The sequence below is a fragment of the Lycorma delicatula genome, chromosome 11, assembly GCF_047948215.1.
Source record: "Lycorma delicatula isolate Av1 chromosome 11, ASM4794821v1, whole genome shotgun sequence".
NCBI classification, from domain to species: domain Eukaryota; kingdom Metazoa; phylum Arthropoda; class Insecta; order Hemiptera; family Fulgoridae; genus Lycorma; species Lycorma delicatula.
The window spans coordinates 36919721-36940964 of record NC_134465.1 but is presented as its reverse complement, the minus strand read 5'-3'; the positions used below and the strand labels follow the sequence as shown (position 1 = coordinate 36940964).

Here is a 21244-nt window from a genome sequence, read left to right as displayed (position 1 = left end):
TGTCTTAATCTTACTAAATCATGTTAGTTATTGTAATAAAATATATAAAAACTATATAATGATTAAAAATAAAAGGGATGTTCAGAAAATAACCAAAAAATTAAAATTAAGGTGATGCCACGTGTAATTCCAGTAAACAAAAAATACTATTGGTAAGTTACTGTAAAACTAAAATTGAAAGAAACAGTGTACTAAATTTCATTCATAAACTGTTGTTTTTATTTGTGGATAGCAATGGTATTTCCAGTAAAAGAACTGTACTTGTCTTATCTAGTGTACTAATGTTTGTTAATACAAGACTAGCAGTTAAATGGGTTAAGATCAGCAGTTAACATGCATCCTTTGTTAATGGAACTGAATTCTGAATTTCTATTTATCCGATGAGTATTTTAAATTCTGTTTGTGTACAATCTCTGTTTTTATTATTATGATTGAAAATTATGATTGTTTTCTGTTGCAATTATTGTCTAACTGAATTTTTAATGCCATAATTATGCTAATTATTAATGTGAGATGTTTTTTAATTGTTTGTTATTATTAATATTGAAATTATGACAAAATGACGTGTAATATTGAGATACTGTTATGTATTTTGTTATATATTGTTTGATTATTGTCGCTTATTATTATTTATCACTGTTAATTAATATTGATTGGTCTTATAATTATGAACATTTTAAACCAATAAACTGTAATTATATAAACATTCTAAATTGTCAATTTCTATATCCTGATCGAGCCACATACACGTGACAATATATTAAAAATCAGTATAATTTTAATATATATATATATATATATATATATATATATATTAGTCTTGAAAATTCTACAATTTTCAAGAAGTATATACTATTAAATTATATAAATACTGAATGTCGTAACCTAATGGTTGTTTGCAGTTTGATACACAGCATATGTTACTTACAAAATCAGCACATTCATTTCAATGAAAATAAGAATAAAACTATTTCATATCTGGTCTGCAATAAATTAATGTACCCATCTCTGGAAAACAATCCGTTATATAAACCATTTCTATTCAGTAAAGGAAATGTTACTTTACCTGTAAAGTTTTCTCTTGTAAAATTTCAGTAGCAACAAGACAAGATATTCGATGAGAGAAAGCAATCAAGGCACCAACATTAGGAGCAAATTTACTGGTTTGTTGCCAAACTAAAGTTGCAAGTTCCACCACCGGGATCTGTAAATAGATTAAACTTAAACATAATTAACTAAAATATATCTGAAAAAAGAACACAAAAAAAATTCATTGATCAGCACAATGTAATGTAGTAAAACAATTAAATAGAATTCCTAAGTACATGAAAATATTGTGTCTTTTAAATTTTTAGTGTATAATGTAGCTTATTACGTAATCCAGATTCATTGTTCCTTTCTAATAGTTTTAGAAAACATTTTGGAAGCTACCTTTAGAGGTGCCTTTTGTTTTAAAAGTTTAATGTATAGTCCTGTGTCTGTGTTAGAATCATCAAAGTCTACTCATAGCATCATAGTCTGGATTTCAGTTGCTATAGGACTAATGGTAAAATCACACAGTAGTAATGTACAGTTTATAAATAAAATTTGAATTTTTCTAACTTTTGTTTTATTCAACTCATCTTACACCATTTCGTTCAGAATTAAATTCTCTACAAGGTTTATTTTAGTTTTATGTGTTTATTACCAATTTAACAAAACTATTGCACGTCAAACATAAAAAAGGGGCTTTCACCCCAATTAATTGATTTTCACCCTAGATAAAGAATTTTGCAAGAAAAACATTTTACAGTTTCAGAAATAATTACACATATTTACCTTAAGAAATAAATCTCTGTCAATCATGGTCAACTGATATGCAATTGTTGATGAATCAAAATTCCAAGCGTTAAAAGATTCTTCCATTTTTAATAATCGTTTCAATTTGGCCGTACCTTCATTTCTTCTGTATTTTCCTAAAAAAACAGATGATAATTGCTTAATTAATCATATAACTTTTCATAAAATTTAACTTTTTCATAATTTAGCTTTTATGTTAAAATGACAATGTTCGCGATTTATGTATTCGTTTGCTTGGTATTTCTCCCGCCATATCAATTCGGTCGCCCTAAAGCGACCGAATATCTGTGCCACAAACGGCTACTGGCCCTCGAAACAGTTAGTGAACAGTGTACTAACTAGCTCCTAGAGCTAAACTAAAAGCGTGAGCGGAATAAGCGCGGTACCATATACCACATGCTTGCGTATCCCACCGCCCACTTATCATATATTCTAAAATGGGTAGCGCACCCCGTCAACTACTAAAATACATATGACACTCAATAAATTAAATTTATCTCGTCAAGCCAGCAATTCGCTGCCACTCCTGAATGCCAGCAATTATCTGTCCATTATTAAAGCGCTTGGAGCCTTAATTTGGCTGGAAGCCAGCCATATCTTTCGTTTAGCTTCCTACAGCAGCGCGTTAGGAGTCTTTTCCCTTAGATAAACTAATGTCGGCTGAACAAAGCAACCGCATCAAGGATTCCCAAACAGTCCGACCATGCGGCTCTCGCCACACTGACTCGCCGCTTGTGAATGCCAATTTTCCCCTTTATCTCTAAATTTCAGGGTGGCCTGAGTTTTGCCCCCCCCCCCCCCAATAACTGGTCAGTCGAACATCATTTGTTCGTTCGACTGGACCTCCCCGCAAACGCACAGCTCATCAGCTGCGAGGCGGAACCGAAACAAATATTGGTTTAAATTTACACGGTTGGAGAGCACTCGGGCTCCCGTTGCCCTTAAAAACGAAGGAGGGGCATACCATCCCCCCATATTCTGTATAAATCTATACAAGGACCTTCGCTTAGTCGTGGCGTGCAATTCCTGCTGTCATGCTTCCATCGCTGTAAAAGCCTTCTTCGCAGACGGGAGATGGACAACTGTTCGAAATTTAGAACCGGTGCATTAAGATCACCGTTTCGTTCCGGTACAGGCCCGGCTCGAAACCGCATCTCTCGGCTTTCCTGCCTCTTCGCAATTTCCACATGGCCGCCCGAACTTTCACCATTAAATCGATTGGGATCCCAATACAGTGGAAGCCTCGTTGGAGGTTGTTTTTTAAAAACACCAGTGCATACAATTAAGGCTCTGCGGTGGGTACTTTTTAAATTTAGAATCAGTGCTCGATTTCTTTTTCAACCTATGCGCCCAAACGGACGCCCCGTCAGCTCGTAATATTTTCGAGTAATTCTCTTGTGTATTACAGAGACGGCGTCCGCTGCTACTTGCCTAAAGTAGTTGCTAAACAGCAACTTCTCATCAAACAAAACATCTAGGTACTTATGAACTCGAACTCGGCTGATTACACAGCCTTTATACTTAATACGGGGGTTACTGTAAGATAATTTGTCTGCACACCATTGAGAAGCATAAACTTCGTCTTGGGCAAAGAAATCTTTAAATTTTGAATGTCCATCGAGGCCTCTGCGGTTGATAAAACCACCTGCGGTCGGTCTTCCAGCTGAGTTACCACAAACTAACAGGAGACAGTCATCGGCGAAAGCCTGGGCCGTGACCCCTTCCGGGAATGTCAGTCCCAAAATTCCGTCGAATACCAGGTTCCACAGCAAGGGACCGAGAATGGAGCCCTGCGGCCTTCCCCTGGTGACTGACTTTTCCACAACTAGGTGCGCATCCTTAAACAGAGCCGAGTGATCAGATAAGCAGTCACGTACTACGGCCTGCAGGGCTACGGGAACATTGCGGCGTTCCAACTCGTAGAGGACAGAACTCCAACGCAAGGAAGGAAATGTTGCCTCTGTGTTTATAAAAATTACCAAAACATATTTACAGTCGGCGCTTTCCACGTCGGCAAGAGAATTTAAGATGTAATCCTCGGTGCCAACCCCTTTCATGAAGCTATACTGGCGGCCATCGAGTTCATATCGATGTTCTCCAGAGCCAGCCTTTCAAGCAACTTGCCAATTACCGGCAAGAGGCTGATGGGTCGATAACTGCTGATCTCACTCGGATCCTTTCTTGATTTTAAGAGCACCCTCACCAAAGCCAGCTTCCAACAAGTCTGAAAGCATCCAGGCTGCAGATGATAGAAAATATCCGGCTCAAGTTGGTCAATCCCCGGTGCCTTTCTCAGTGCCATTCGAGAAACCACTCTGTCTACACTTTTCACTATTTCAAATTTATCTTTCAACTAGTCCTTTGCCAATACGATATGATGCGAATTGTACCCGCGTACATTATGAAATACAACTGGCATAAATGTTACTAGTTTTTACAATTTAAATTGCAATTTTCATGAGCAGGTTCAATAAATTTACTATCAGTATGAAAATGATGTCTTACACGATTCTCATCACCAAATTCATCACCACTTATAATACATTTAGTGCCTTTTAGAAATCTTTCTTATCTTCACGGTCATAATAATTCCTTTTCGAAATTCTTGTTTGTATTTTTCTCATAAATCAATGAGAAACTTTTCAACTACCTTATCAACTGAACTAGCTCTGTATGATTTTGATTTTACAACACATCCGTTTTCATTTATTATAGCATAACAGGTTTATGATTGTTTTTAGTGTATAACTTTTTGCGGGTTCAGGATGGCTACTGATTAAGCTTAAGGATTATATATTGTGCAAGTGTAAAGAAAGAATTAAAGAAAAAAGTTATCATTATATTAAAGGTTATTGATAATATCAAGTGAAAATAGGGGGTGCTGCAGTTCCACAGTGCCTATATGTGAGCCACCACTGGTCAAAGGTCACGTTTGAAATAACAAGAACATTTTTGTATCATTTATATGGCTGGTTATATTTCCTGTTGGAGTCAATTTTTCTTTTTACTAATAAATTTCTACAAAAGGTACTTTGGGGAGCCCATATTTGAATAATAATTTTATATATATATTCAAAAATAATCATATTTTTATTAATCAAGTAATATTTAAATAAAATAAAAATAATTGACTAAGGCAATTATATCAGCCATGATTTCTTTGGTTTTAATTTTTGTCCCAGAAAATTATTTCTCTTTTTTTTCTGGTACATAGCTATAAAAAAAGGTTTTATGATATAATTAGCTATTAACAGTTTTAGAGATATTTGCAAGGAAAACCTTTTTAACCCTATCCAGATTACTCTATTTTACAGATTTCTTCAGAATGTTAACTGTGTGAAACTAAATCTGTCAAAATAAACAAGTCAGCAGTGCCTACTTTTTCATTTTTATTCAATGATAAAGAAATATTGAGATTGATAAAGTTATAAAAGATGATAAAGATAAAGAAGTAAAGATTTCTACTGTACTTATAAAATTAATTTGTTCTTAGAAAGAAGGTTTTAATCTTAAAAAATTGTACCTTTTTGTTTTTGTTGTATTTGTAGACTATGTGCACTTTTACAACTGCCTGTACTTTTGCACTTAACGAGTTCTGTACTGGAAAACAAAAGAAAATGCTAGCACCATAAAGTATATAAAATCATCAATTGAAATCTGGCTTAACTGAAGTAGTTGACCATACAACCATGTTGGGTACTATATTCACAAAAGAAGCAGAAGTAAATAAATAATATAAATAACTCCTTTTTTTCTAACAGGCAACATTTCTAAAATTGTATAAAAGTGTTCAGCCATTCAGTTGTCAACATAAGTGCCTTCCATACTAATTAAGCTAATAATTTAAATAATAAAATATTAAAATAAAAATTAAATTAATATTCAAGTTAGCAATTGTCTCACTGAACTTTTTATGATGCATAATTCTAAAAGTTCCTAAGCAAATGAGCTTGCTTGACAACCTAGAAATCTGGGAATGGTTATTACTTCATATGGTGGTATGAACCATGTAGTTGAAACTGAAAACATCTTTCTTGGGTCATCTGTGTTGGTTTTACACTCTTACTTGACTAATAGTAGCAAATATTTGTGTGAAGTTTTGCTATGGTGTTATGGGTATTTAGCTTACTCGTAACATGAAATCTAGGAACACTGTTTTCTTCTACCAAATTTCATATTTTTACACAGAATTCATAAAGAACCAGAGTATTTACATCAGTAATTCCATACAAAATGGTATATTAGTATGATTTCAAGTTCAAAGGCTGTTTGTAAAATGCTTGTTTCATAAGAATTATAAGGACTATGTTCAAAGCTTTCCCTAACTCTTCCACAACAGTATTAGAAATACATAGGCAACCTCTTGATGTTTCATGTTGAACAACTGGCTTCAATTCTGGTGCCAATTGTAGGTATGCTGAGAGGATTCGTATCAAACTGTATATAAAGTATGTTTAACTATAGTTCTATAACATTATTGAAATATAGCTTTATTTTATAAAACATAAATGTAAAGTGAGCAATGTCAGTGAAAGTAGCCATTTAGTTAGCTTAACTAAATGAACACCATCAGTATCCTTGATGAAGGAATCACGTTTGTTAAAGGCAGTTTTAAAATATTGCACTTTTTTTTTTTACTAACTTTATTGGGTGTTTGAATAAGAAAATTGATCTTCTGTTGTGCAGAGTGAAACCATTACTGTAAGATGTTAACATTTTATAAACACTCATTGAAAAGTAAATATACATAAAAAAAAGTGCAACAGTTTTAATATACATAAAAAAAGTGCAAAAGTTGCTACAGTGGACAGCAACGTTTTTATGTCAAATTAGTAATACTAAATGTAGTATATGATTAATATTAACTGATGGAATGCTATGGGCTTACATTTTGTTACTTGCATATATCTGTGGGCTAGAAAACATGTTCCATTCTCTTTGATTATTTGCAATCCAACTTGCACTTAGCTTGCCCAGTCAAAAAGCTCTGTGCAGTAAAAACATCACTGGTCTTATGAGTTATTATTATTATTAATGCAGATTAATAGTTAGCATGTCTGATACTACAGTAAGATTTTGCACATGGCTTAACAGCTGGTAAAAACAGCCAGGCCACAAGGTCTTACTGTTGAATTACATTATTAATAACAATTAAATTTCATTGCACAGTTTATTAATTAATTTTTTTCTTATGATGGGGATCAATTTTTTTGTATGAATAATTTTAGTAAAATACTTTTCTATTTTATCTTTCATATTTACAACAGGATTAATATTTGAACACACAAATTTATTCTATATTATTGTAGAGCATTTATTAAAGATCTTCTCCTTTAAACTAACATTCACAAGTGATTTTCCATGTTTAAATGCATAAATATACATATTAGATATAAATAATCTACTGAAAGAAAAAGTACAATACAAAATACTTACTGTGATTCATTTTCTTGATATAAAGATGAATTTAAATCTGAAACATGGAAAAAACAAACTAGATATTTGGTACTAATCCACAGATATTGGTGTTTCGTTTTCTTTTTTTTATTATTACAATAAAAGTACTCAGTATTTGCAGGAATAAAATTTAAAAAAATTCATTCTTACATGGAATTAGAAGTAAGTCTAATTATGTTTAAATAATTAGACTGTAGAAGAGTACCTCTCATGTTGATTTTTATGTATATCTGTGATTTACATGCAATGACAAAAAAAAGTGATAAAATGAGTTTTCAAGGTAAATCAAAGCAAAAGTGTAAAATTAACATAAAAAGTTTTTGTGTAGGATAAATGCAAAAAAATATTAACTTTGCAAAACTTAAATCAATTAAAACCCATAATGGGTTCCTAACTACTTAAAGGTATGAAATTTGTTGTGATATTTAAAAAGTAAGTAATAAGTAGATATTTTTAAAAATATGGTGATTTAAGTATTAGAATCAATAGAACACATACCTACATCCCCACAAAAGGTTTTATTTGTTTACCTTATACTGCAATACTGATTTTCTTTTGTTTACAATCTACAAATGAGAATATTATCATATATATCAAAATTATAAGCATGTTTTCATTTAATTTAACTAATTTAATATTTAATTTTTTTTCCTAACTTTTTAACAATTCCTTTATAGCTAGGTGATTATAGATCAACAATCAAACTGTCAAATTTAAGACTTTTTCAAATATAATTGAGCATTTCTCAATTTTAATTTTACTGTTCCTTAAGCAACAGCAAAACTCTTGATAACAATCATATAAGGAATTGTTCTCCATTTAATTTTTTTAAAAATAAGTGTCTGCTTACAAAGTAAATCTAAATATCCTAGAATACAATTTTTAGCCAACATGACAATCTAGCAAGTAGATAAAGTTTATTTTTTTTCTGAAGATTGCATAATTGTTACTTTAAAAGCACGAAAACTGTGTACTACATAATCAAAGACAGATGTCATCCATATACTGCATTGGTTAATATAAAAAAAATTGTGTTTCAAAAAACAAAAGTTATTTTCACCCTAATTTAATAATATAGTCTATTATATTTGCTTTATAGTGTTGGAAATGTAAACTGGCACAATATATATATGTATATAATATTTTGTGTCTAAATTACTATTTTGAATTTGTATTTGGATCATATTTAAATGAGTGAGGTATCATTCTGATAATATAAATAATAAAAAAAGTATTATCAAAGTAAAAATGAAAAAAAATAATGCTCACAATTTTAAGATCTGAAAATAAAAAATGCCATTTTAATTTATAGATCTGTAAAACAGATCTAAAAAATTTTCTTTTAGATAAATTTTTTTGTTTTTGTAAAACAAAAAATAAAAAATGGTATTTTAAAAGTTTTGTGCCTTTAGAATACATTAAAAACTAAATTTAAATAAATTGTAAATAAGATTATTTACTAGGGAGCATTGGAATAAAAATCTTTTTCGCAGATGCGAAAAAGATTTTTATTCCAATGCTCCCAATCTGTTTTTATCAGACGGACTGTTGTACATATTTATGTTGCCCTATAGTTTTGTCTTATAACACTGGACCTGATCAACAGATTTTCTTCAAACTTAGGGGAGAAAAAATATATTAAGTTTTTATGAACATTGGAAAAACCACCACAAATTTTAAAATCTTTACTGGTGCACTAAATAACATTTTAAAATCATAACTGGAGCACTTTAGCCAAAATGTTTCCTACCAAAGTTGAAGTTTTTTTATAGAGATCACAAATTACTAAATATTTTTATTAAATATTCACTCCCTGGCCAAAAAATTATTTTATATATTTTATTTTTTTACCTCTCTTGCTTCAGAAAAGGAGTTAATGGGAGTTTTTAGCATAAATAATTTCTATATCAATAGGCCTTCAAAACACTACAAAAAGTTTTAGCCCGTCCCACTCCAATAGTCTATAGTAACAAAATGTATTAAAAAAAATGCTTGAAATAAATTTTCTTGTAAAAGCAAAAAAACAAAGATTGCATATGTTGGACTGAAGAATGAAAAATGAAAGAATAAAGGAATTCTGGAGGAAAAAGAGGAAAAATCAGAACAAAAGGAATTGAAATATATATATGGTCCTCTGCAGGCCTGTTTAAAAAAAAATTATTACAAAACATGTTCTTTAATATGTTGGTGAAGAAATAACAGAAGCTGGTTAATAGAACATTTTTAATTTTGTATTCACTAGTAATATTATTATTAGTTATTGTATATATTTGGAAAAGAACACAAAATAATAGTCCCACCGTTCAATTTTCACTAAGTTCTCCTTATAAGTATAGAAATAATTTATAAAATTAGAAATACATATTTTTACATAAAAATGTGAAAAGAGAGAAATTCATTATTTTTGTTTTTGTTTTTCAATAAAAAGGAATTATTTTATCATAAAGATACAAGTAGAAATTAAAATTATTAAATTATGGTGGCTATGCCAGTCAAAGTTGCCAGTTTTTTTTATTTTAGATATTAATATACATATGAATATTTTAATTTTACGTATAAAATATGTCATCGGTCTGTTTATGAGAATCAATTTCTACTAGAAAAAGACAGACAGACAGGTGGAAAATAAAGCATTTCAAAAATATTCTGATTAACACATAGTGAAAAATATATAAACAAATATTTGATCCTCGAGTTAAAAACTTTTGAAAAGTGGAGGTAAAATCTTGAATTTTATCTAGTATACAAGAAAATCTATTTCATTATAATATAAAAATTATATTATACTTACAGAATAAACTATGTAATACTTACATTATTACTTATATAGAAATACATTATACTTACAGGTAATGTTAGTATTTTTTAAGTTGTGAAGGTGAGATTGAAGTTCAGTGTAAGCAGCAATTGCGGATCGAGGTCGATACCAGTAATCTGGTGTCCAGAAAAATACAACTGGACTACAATAAATTAACAAAAAAACAATACAGATCTAAATTTAAGATAAATATATAATACTTAAAATATAATATATAATACTTAAATAAATAAAAAATGATAATCAATAACCCCTCAACGGCTCTCCACTTTTTTAAATATGAGATGGAGTAACCTAAAGTGCATGGGGTAGTTATAATATTCCCTTAAATTGAGTATAGATTGCAACACACAAACGATGTGTGTTGCATTCAGTAAAAAAACACATCACTTAATGTGTTGTTAAAAAAATTTTTTTCACACATATATAATACACTTTACAAGATACTGAATGAAGAATCCAGTAAAGATCTTGCTCAGTATAAGACTGCACAGACAATGACTAATCCTACAGGCAATGACTAATTTCTTATTTGGTCATGGAATTTTCAGGAATTTAAAAACTATTGATCAAATTGTTGTTCAAGCGAGACAGAGAACTAAAAACTAAGTACATTCTACAACTGCATAAACTACACTGTGTAGTTTATCATTAGTTGACTGTCAACTAATAAAAACAAAGTTGTAAGACAATACTTTTATATATTTTTTCGCTTTTTAAAATTTAATAGCTTAATATTTCACTAGGTTATAAAAAATAATAAGTTATTTTATTACTGGGAAAGTAAATAATTCAAGCTATAAAAATAATTCAAAACTTTGCATAAATGAAGCCAAAATGCATTAATATTAGAAGTGCAGATTGAAAAAACCATTATTAAGGAGACACGTAAGAGCTAACAGATGACAGGAATATACACAGGTATCATATTGGGGAAAGTACCCACAGATTTTAAGAGGAAATGAATGTCTGAAAAAACTACCACTCTCAGTTTAACATCTCATACAAAGAAAATAAACTACACTAGGACAATAATATATAAACTGGCGATTCCAAATTACACGGCAATCTCTCTGGAGATGATTCTATAGCCAAAAATAAGAGAAAAAATTCATATAAATATAGGTCAGAAAACTGTTCTTTAGTGAGTTTCAGCTCGCAAAATATTTAATCCTGCTTTCTGCTCCCTCTGTGAAATTAAACCATACTAAAATTCTTGGGGTACAAATCGAGGGGGGTTAATTTGGTGCTTCCTTATGGTTTTGACTGTATATAAAATGTATTAGGTAAATTAATTTTATTCCTACGAATTTTAACTATTATTCTGAATATAATATAATATAAGACCAAACATTTGACTTTGTCTCGTAAGACGTCAAGCTCTGTTTTTTCAGCTATAGGATTGGTACGCACGCTATTGTCGCTGCTGAGACATTAGTTGAAGACCTCGGGATTTTATTTGACACGAAGTTGTATTTTCATGAATATGTTGCTCGGATTGTCAATAAAGCACGCCGGGACCTTGGTCTTGTCCTTTGGATTTGTGGACGGTTTAACAATATTTCCACTTGTAACCTGCTGTACAAATCTTTGGTGAGGAGTCGCTTGGAGTACTCGACCATGGTGTGGAATAGTACACTAGTTTTTGCCTCTGATCTGGTTGAGGGTGTTCAGAATAGGTTCTTGAACTGGATGCGTTTTAAGTTTAGAGATTGTTTTGTTGGCGCTAGTAGAGAGGATATGTTGAGGCGATTAGACCTTTCCAGGTTATCTGATAGAAGAATGTACTTTGACTTGGTTTTCTTTTATAAAGCTCTGCACAATAAACTTCCGACACGTTACCATATTGTCTTGTGAAACCAGGCCAGGTCAGTGAGATCTTTTAGGGAATTTGTGACACCGGTTGGTTCCACCGTGTCTCCAATTGAGCGGTATACCAGTGTTGCAGTGGAGTTCCAGGATAAGCTAAGCTTTTGGGAGGATGAGACAACCTTCATTAAAAATTTGAGAGGGTTATGTGGCTGATGATTATTGTCCTTGATGGATTATTGTCCTTGGTATATTGCTCACTTTCATGATTTTAAAATTATTGTTGTTTTTTTAAGGATTATTGCTTATAACTTGTTTTATTTGGAATGTATTAGTAATATCGTGTTTTTGTTTTTGTATGTTTTCATCTATGTGTTTTTATTCTCACTCCATAGCTACCGTTTTTAAAGTTCTAATTATTATTTTTTTGTATTTGACTGTATAATTGTTATTATTATTATTATTATTATTATTATTATTATTATTATTATTGTGTTTTGAATATTGTATTTTTAATTTATATGTGGGTTGTTGACTTCTGGCTGTTCTTTTGTGATTTTATGTGATATTGTGCAACATACAAAGGTTTTGTGTAACTGTTCTGTTGCACAAACAAAGCTAATAAACAAATAAATAAATAAACAAATTATATAACAGGAGGCAGATTTGAAATTGATTAAAGGTAGCAATGGGATGTTAAATTTATGAATTTATCATAGTCCAGTTAATTTAGTGGCAAAAAAAATAAATTAAAACGTAACCAAGATAATCCAAAATTTATTAAGGTATCATCACTATATTATAAAAAGTATAAAACTATTTTAAATTTAATAACAAATATACTCAAAACAATCTTACCTATGGGATTTCCACTATCAGCAATTATGTCAGAAATATATTTATAGGATTTTGAGAGTAAATTAGTAACATGAGATCATTCATACACATAAAATCTTACTATGAACACAGTATATGTTGATATTCTCATTATATATAGTCCAGCAATAAACAATGAACATCTAACAATACTAAACAAATTAAATTCTTGTAATGAAAATTTAAAATTCATATTTGAAATAGATAATAGTAGAATATAAATAAATAACTTGATTCACCAAGTACAGAATAAAATTAAATTATATAGGATGATACTTTATATCATTTTATATATACGCAAGAGTACTTTCATGATTTTCTTTCATCTTCAGTTGATGCAAAACAAAATTTGTTAAAAAAACTTTAAAATCAATTCAAATTGAAATGGAATTAAAATTAAAAATGTTTTTCCTTTTAAATTTAAAGTTTAAGATTTAAAATCAAAATTAAAAGTATTAAAGTTAAAAATTCCTTACATAAAAATATGTCCTCAAATAATAAAAATATTAATTAAAAGCTAAAATGATAAATATGTTAAAAAATAATGAATGTGTGTGTGGTTTGGCTTAATTCCATTTTGATTTGAATTGATTTATAGTTTATATCCAAAGTTTTAACAAATTTTGTTTTATTGTATTTATCTAATGTTGTATTTGTTTTATTGTATTTTGTTAATGTTGTGTATTTGTAATTCGTAATTTTACGTGAGCAATTAAAAGATTGGATAAGGTAAGTGTCATCCTACCTAATTTAATTTTATTCTGTACTTGGTGGATCAGGTTATTTAATTTGTATGATAGTGAAGGGGAATATGAATCTTAAAATTTACTTTAAAAAAAATTTAGGTGTCAATAGTTTTCTATATACTGGTGTTTCAATTTGTTAGCCCTTGTTTATTTATAATATAACAAATTCATAAAAAACCAAATCACCCTTGGTCTTGTATAATTATACCTTATACAAATACGATTAATAGAACAATCAAATACACGGGTAATAACAAAGGAAAAGACAAAAAAGTAATGAAAAAAAGCATTCAGCGATTTTTAATTGATAACATTTATAAAAACAATTATCAAAACGCAATAACAAAATACCTGCCTTACAGCCAATACATAATAAGATACACAAAAGATACACAATATTAACTATTTATACTTAATATCACTGAAAACATTACTGAAACTTACAATAAAGAAATATTTAAACCAGTATCAAGTACGTAATAACCACATCTGTGAGGAATTTACAAAATGTAAATGCAATGATTATGTTGGTATTTATACAGGATAAACAAACAGATTGTTTAAAAGTAGATTTCTTCTTTATTTATTTATTATCAATTAAAAATTACATATATAATTTTGTTCAACATATTTATCCTTGACGCAGCTAGCGAAAGAAGCCTTGAGTGCTAGCTGTGAGTTCATATCATTATAACAGGATGATTAAAATAACTAATTAAAAATACAATATTTAATTAAATAAAAATATATCAATATTTGTAACATAAAAAATTTTAATTGAAAAATTAAGTTAAATAAAATAGACTAAAAGAAAAAATATATAGAACTAGAATGAAAAATTATTAAAATTTACATTGAAATCAAATAAAATAATATACAATAAATTCATAATCTAAAAAATGAAAAGCAAAGTTTCATAATGGAGAAATAAAAAAATATCTTAAATAACATATGATAAGAAAACAACAAATACTCATAAGATAGACACAACTAAATAATATGAATTTATACATCCTTAGCACAAGTGGAAGAACAGGCGAAGAAAAATGAAATATCTTTGCTAAAAAATGAGCATGGTAATAAGTTGATTTTTATTAATGTAGTTTAAACATTTTTAAAAAAACTGGGGTGAATAAAAAAAATACATATGTAATTTGAACAAGAGAATTAGGTAACACTCACAAAAATTGAAAATGAAAGTTTAATTCAGAATGGAGTGAGGTGAGCATATAGTCTGTCCTTTTTGGTTTCCAGATGTACATAGAGTAAGTGGTACAGGAGGAATTAGGGAAAAGTTTGAGAGTGGAGAAATTATTCAAACAGAAAGGAAAAACAGAGCTTTACTGATGACATTGTTATTTTGGCTGAAGTCAAAAAATCAGTTACAATTAATTCTGAATGGATTTTACTGTTAGAAAAGAAATTCAGTTTGAAAATAAATAGAAATAAAACAATGGCTATGAAATGTGACAGAAATAAATTAAATATAAATAAATATTAAGGAACATATTACACAAGAATTACAGAATTTTATTATTTTGGTAGTAAAATCACAAATATTAGGTGAAGTAAGGTAGACATCTAAAGTAATCTGGAACAAGGTAGGAGAGCTTTTTTGCAGGAAAGAATCTATTTGTATCGCAAACGAATAAAAGAATTAGATGAATTTTTCTTAAAAATATTTGTACAAAGGATAAAACTTTAGAATAAAAATTGAGTAATAGGAAAGGTTGAAAAAAAAGAAAAAGAATCTCATCTTTGAAATGTGGTGTTGGACAAGGACACTGAATCACTGAATATGAGATCAGTTGATAAATTAAAAAATGAAGAGGTCATGAAGCCAGGTTTTGAAAAGGTCTTCAAGAATGAAGACAGGTAGGAGAGGAGAGAAATTTGACAATATCTTCAAACTACATACTATGTTGGTGGGTTATATATTTAGCCAGTCAAAGTTTAATTTGCTTGTAAAGGGATAGTAACAAGTAAAAACGGTACATGAATTTTAATGTACAAAATTTTTAAATAAAATACACGTTTTTAAGAATAATAATTGTTATTGGTTTTCTTATACTTACATTAATATGCATTTATTGTTAATATTTTCTTGTAAAATGAGACTAGTAAATTAATTTTGATATTAGAACTATGATTTTTTTTAAAATGGTAACATGAATTAAATATAAATATATGTTCCCTTATAATAGTTATATTGTAGAATAGAAGTATCTTTTTAAAATTAAATTAAGTTTGTTTTAACTTTTCTCAATATTAGTAGTCATCAGTCAGAAAACATTATGTGTTATTGCAACAAACTATAATTAACTGTTAAACTATATTAACTGTTTTAACTTGTCTTTTACATGAAATATTTTATAGTTTATACATATATATTACCATACAAGATGTTACATAGTTGACTTCAGCATAAAAATATAATACAGAGTAATGCAGAGAAGTAGTAAAATTTTTGTCTAATTAAAAAAAATGAAGTGTAGCCTAACCTTTATTTGATGTTGAAAATATGTTCTACAAGAGTGGAAATTTCAATATACATGACTTTTTAAAAATTACTTCACTTAAGTGCTATCCATTTTTGCATACTCATTCAGCAAGTCAATTCTGAAAATTTTGCATAGCACGGTGCAGTGTGTTCTCTGGGATGTTGACAGTTTCCTCTTCAATCATGTTTTGAGTTTGGCAAGGTTTCTTGGTCTAGTCTGGTACAAAACACTCTTCAGATGTCCCCATAAAAAGAAGTGCAGACTGAAAGGTTTGGAGCCCAGGGCAGCCAAGAGATGTTAGCAGTTCTTGAAATTATGCAAATCCAAACAAATGTCTCACTGCTGCCATTGATTGTTGGGCAGTGTGTGAGGTGGTGTAAACCTGGTTTCATCCTTTTGAAATCAGGTTTGCTGAAAGTCAAGATCTGGAAGACAATGGAGCCTAGGAGCATACAATGTCTCTAGCATGTCAACGTAACATTGAGATATCCTGTCAACCCACGACACGAAAATGCACACCATTCAATAAATTTAGCACTGTGTAATAGATGCTGGTAAAGCTGAGCAGGGTGTCCCCAGTAACGGAAGTTCTGCTTTACATATCTACTCAAGTGAAAATAGGCTTCATCTGACATCCAAAGATTTTCAATAAAGTTAGCGTTCTCATTGATTTTAGACAGAGGTTTTTCACAAAACTGCAGACACAATTTTCTAAGGATGAAATTTCAGGTTATGGAGCTCAGACATTGGAGCATGCTCTGATGTCTGAGCTCCAGTGACGGGACAATTTTCCACACCGAATGATGAGAACTTCTTACCACTACAGCTTTCATGGCATCAATGTTTTCTGGTGTATGTGCAGACAATACATGGCCATTAGGGTTTTCAAAGCTGAACCATTCTCTTCAAAGTTACAAACCCAAGTTTTGCTTGCGTGTGAAGAAGGAACTTGACTGTGGAGTGGGATCTCATCGTGTCGCCGAAACACTTGTGCAGCTGTCACAATGTTGGTAAAATGCACTTATGGCAACTGTATGCTCTACACAACTAAATGTCCATTACTGCTCTATAGTTTAATGTCTTTCTCCCACTTATGGTACACCTACAGGACTGCCAACATCAAATTCAAAATTTCCCATTTCTCTGCACCACTCTGTATTTCTTTTACTCTCTTTTCAATCATCCATTCAAATTTATAAATGATATATTTAAAATTGTGTTATAAACTGTTTATTACTGTTAAAATGTCATTTTATACAAAATAATTTTAGATGGTTTACGAATATATATTTTTTAAATGTTCGTTACTGAAAATATTCACTGAAATATTAAAGCTTTTATTAATCAAGACAATAATATTGATTGTATTTAATCTACCACTACTGCCTTATCTCTGCTTAGATCCTATGAGCTACCGAACCTTGATCATAAAGTCGAATCTCTTCTATCATCAGTTTTATCCTCACTGTCTACTACTTTTCATCTGTTACTTAAAATGTAATTACACAAAAAATAATGTATAATTTTATGTCATGCTGTTGAGATAAGCTTATTATTCAGCTAAAAATACAGTTACTTGAATAAAAACTAAACTAAAATATTCATCAAAGTTCAATAAATACATTGGATTAATACCACACTTGCTCAACAACTCACAAATTTTTAGGTAAAAATTGGTACAAACAATGTTAATTAAAATTATAAAAAAATTCTAATTTATTACTTAAACTAAATTAATATCTACCTTGAAGGTGAAATAAATTTAATATTTGATACTTTGGCAGGATTATATTTAGGCATAATATGAACAGCTTCGCATGATATTGTAGTGGTCAGTTGTCGTCTTGATATAGGTAATCTAAATGTGTAATCGGCTGGTTGTCTTCTAATGCTAACCATAGATACTGCTCGTTTAATCTAAAAATTTTAATTAATATTTTACTTTTCTGTAATCCATCTTAACTTTTTTAATACATTAAAACCTTTTGACAGTACAATCTGAATTCGACGGAATCCTATCTGTAGCAGTAAATAATTCTATTTTCCTGTTCCTATGTGTCACATACTCAATATTATGCAACAAAGAATATGTTTAAAGTGCATAAAAATGTTCTTCTTAAATAAGTCATTTTATCAATGGAAAAAATACACAATATACACACAAAATATTAGTGTATTTTAAAAAAAGTTGTTTTCTTGCTTTAAATTATACAGATTTAAATTCATTAACTGATATTTAACTTAATTATTAGCTTTTTCAGAACTTTGGGTAGAGATAGTTATTTATTAGTAAATGTGTATGATAAGACATTAAGCAACACCACAAATTTTTGTTAATTTGAGCACAACAACAAATAATAATGGCATAAAATTTTTTTCATATTATACAAGTAATGTTTAAATACACTTCACATCTGATTGACTAAAATAGAGACCAAAATGACGAAGATAAAATGACTTATTACAATGTCCATAACATTGCTGGTGTATATTAAGACTTAAAAAAAATTTCAGAATTTTACTTAGTAATAACAATTTTCAGAGTTTTTTTTGCAATTTATGACTTGTAAAATTTATATATGTGTGAAAAATGTAGAGAGAAAAGAAAAAATTATATAATAATAATAATGGAGAATTACATACTTATGGATCAGAAGTTTGGAAGATAATTGAAAAAATAAAGAATCAACTGATTTCTATTAATGTGAATTAACGTAAGATGGAAATGTAGACTAACATTGAAAGATAAAGAGTTAGGAATGAAAAAGCCAGAAAAAGGGTAAATATTAAATCTGATATATGGGATAACGTCAAGGAAAAGGAATTGCAATGGTACGGTCATCCAAGGTTGATTTCTAGCCAGTTACCAGAGTATATGTGTGAGTTCCAATGTTGAGAAAAAGAAGAGAAAGGCCCAAAATCTCTGAACAAAATTTAATTTGGGCAGCAATGGAAAAAAGAAGAATTGAGGAGGGAACTTGGAAAGACTAAAATTGGATTGTGGAGAAATGGCCTATGATGTTTTAACATTCAAATATATAATAGAATGTGAAGAATTTTATGTTTCAGGGTTGTTTTTCTTCTGTAAAAGTTATTGATTATTTTCTAATACTTAAATTAGCACTCAATAATCAATTGTGGTCAATGAAGATATATTTTGGGAACATCTAAAGTAAACTATGTGGTACAGGTATAGTTCCAGAGCCATGTCATTAACCTTGAAACCTCTGTCATTATGTTTGAGAATATGTTACTTCCTCCTCTCAAAATATGAGTAAAATCTTTTTCTATTATAAAGTCTATATATTTAATTTTTATTTACTGTGTTTTGAGAACAATAAAAACAGTTTTTCAATTTTTATTTTTTAATAAAGTTGTTAACTTGGGCATAGTATCAACCCACATCATCTGAGTACATTCAAATGTTCTCAAAAATTTTCAGCTGTTCAAATCATCATTTATTTTAAAAAGTTTTGGCACTTTTAAATTTCCAAAAAATAATTTTAACATAATATTAATAATAACAATTAAATATGAAAAATAATCTTTTGTTTAAAAGTAACACAAAGATGTTACTTAAAAATGACCCACACAATTCAGAAAATGATTCTTAATAATGGTCATAGAGACTGTATTGGTATAGAACCAAAGACGATTTTAAGAAATCTGTTCTTAACACTTAACAATCCTAATGACAAATGATTTTCCTTTCAGAAAAATTTGGAATGGTTCAAGAAAAGTACCTATCGAGTCACTGGGTCAAAATCTTATGTTGTTCTAGGTTTACAATACTAAAAAAAAAATCCAGAGAAAATTAACAAAAAATATTCAGTTTATTACTGCAACTAAATATTATTTTTTTTTAAATTAAAAAGCAGAAATCAAATTATGGGTCAAGATTTAAACTTCTCATCTATTGAAGTATAAGAAATAAACATATAACACATAAAGCTATTAATAATAATAATAATAATACCTGAACTGAATATGTTTCACCAGGAGCTACTTTCCATGGACCAAGTCCATGTAAAAAATGTGGTTGAGGAGCAAAAGCATATCGGCGAATATGTTTTCGTCTGTTATTTTCCCATGTAGCAACACCATTTTCTACTATCTCATACATATCAACACCTTTATACTGTCATAAGAAAAAATATAATTTCTATGATAATATTTATTTAATATATCACATAATTTTTCAAATGAATGCTGTAAAAGATAAAAAATTAAGCTATAGTATAATAAAATATGATAAAGAAACCACATTTTTGACTGAAGTATGCACCATTCTCAAGTTTAGACTGCAATATATCCTCTTGATAGCATTTTAGTCTTCTTTACAGAACCTGGATGAATTATTCATCAATAAAAAGAGCTAGTGTTTCTCCTAATAGGCAGAATAAACTTAATTATGACTGGTTGGTAGAAAAGATATTGAAAACATTTTGTAATGTACATAAATTAGGTACAAATCTAGATTACTTCATGGTCACCATTCAGACACTGCAACTAACTAGTTGATAATCCCTTTTAAGTGATTTTCATTGGTTTTTAAGTGCTAGGTAATGAGCCTGCTATTATTATTTTTGAAGAAATAGTACTTAGTACAAAATGCTCGATTCATTTGTAAAGCATTTGTTAAAATGTGGCATAAGGCCACGCATTGTTACAGTAAACAATGGTCACCATTCAGACACTGCAACTAACTAGTTGATAATCCCTTTTAAGTGATTTTCATTGGTTTTTAAGTGCTAGGTAATGAGCCTGCTATTATTATTTTTGAAGAAATAGTACTTAGTACAAAATGCTCGATTCATTTGTAAAGCATTTGTTAAAATGTGGCATAAGGCCACGCATTGTTACAGTAAACAATAACGATTCATTCTTAATTATTCTGTATCATTTGTTTTTAATTGAAACTTCTTCAGCATTTCACAATATACATCTGTTTTTACTGTCATTATACAGGTTTATAAATTCAATAAGCAACATTGCCTTGTGATCCCAAAACATTGGGATCATATATATATATAACATTGGGATCATAACATATATATATATATATATATATATATATTATGAGGTCTCTTCAAAAAATACGTAGACTAACGTCATAAAACAAAATGTCTTTATTTAGAAGTTACTTGTCAGGGTCACATTCAAATTACTCTCCTTCCCCGACGCATACATTTATCCCA

The 21244-nt window shown here is 29.4% G+C and overlaps 1 protein-coding gene across 1 annotated transcript in view; it reads right to left on the bottom strand.

Annotated features, from left to right (window-relative positions):
• LOC142332505 (uncharacterized) overlaps positions 1-21244 on the bottom strand; it is a 53269-nt gene that overhangs the window by 9276 nt on the left and 22749 nt on the right. The window contains exons 6-10 of the mRNA XM_075378953.1: positions 20023-20184; positions 17791-17963; positions 10133-10256; positions 1819-1965; positions 1067-1204 (exon numbers count right to left, since the gene is read on the bottom strand). Of these exons, the coding sequence (XP_075235068.1) occupies positions 1067-1204; positions 1819-1965; positions 10133-10256; positions 17791-17963; positions 20023-20184 (744 nt within the window). The remainder of the gene's footprint in view (positions 1-1066; positions 1205-1818; positions 1966-10132; positions 10257-17790; positions 17964-20022; positions 20185-21244) is intronic.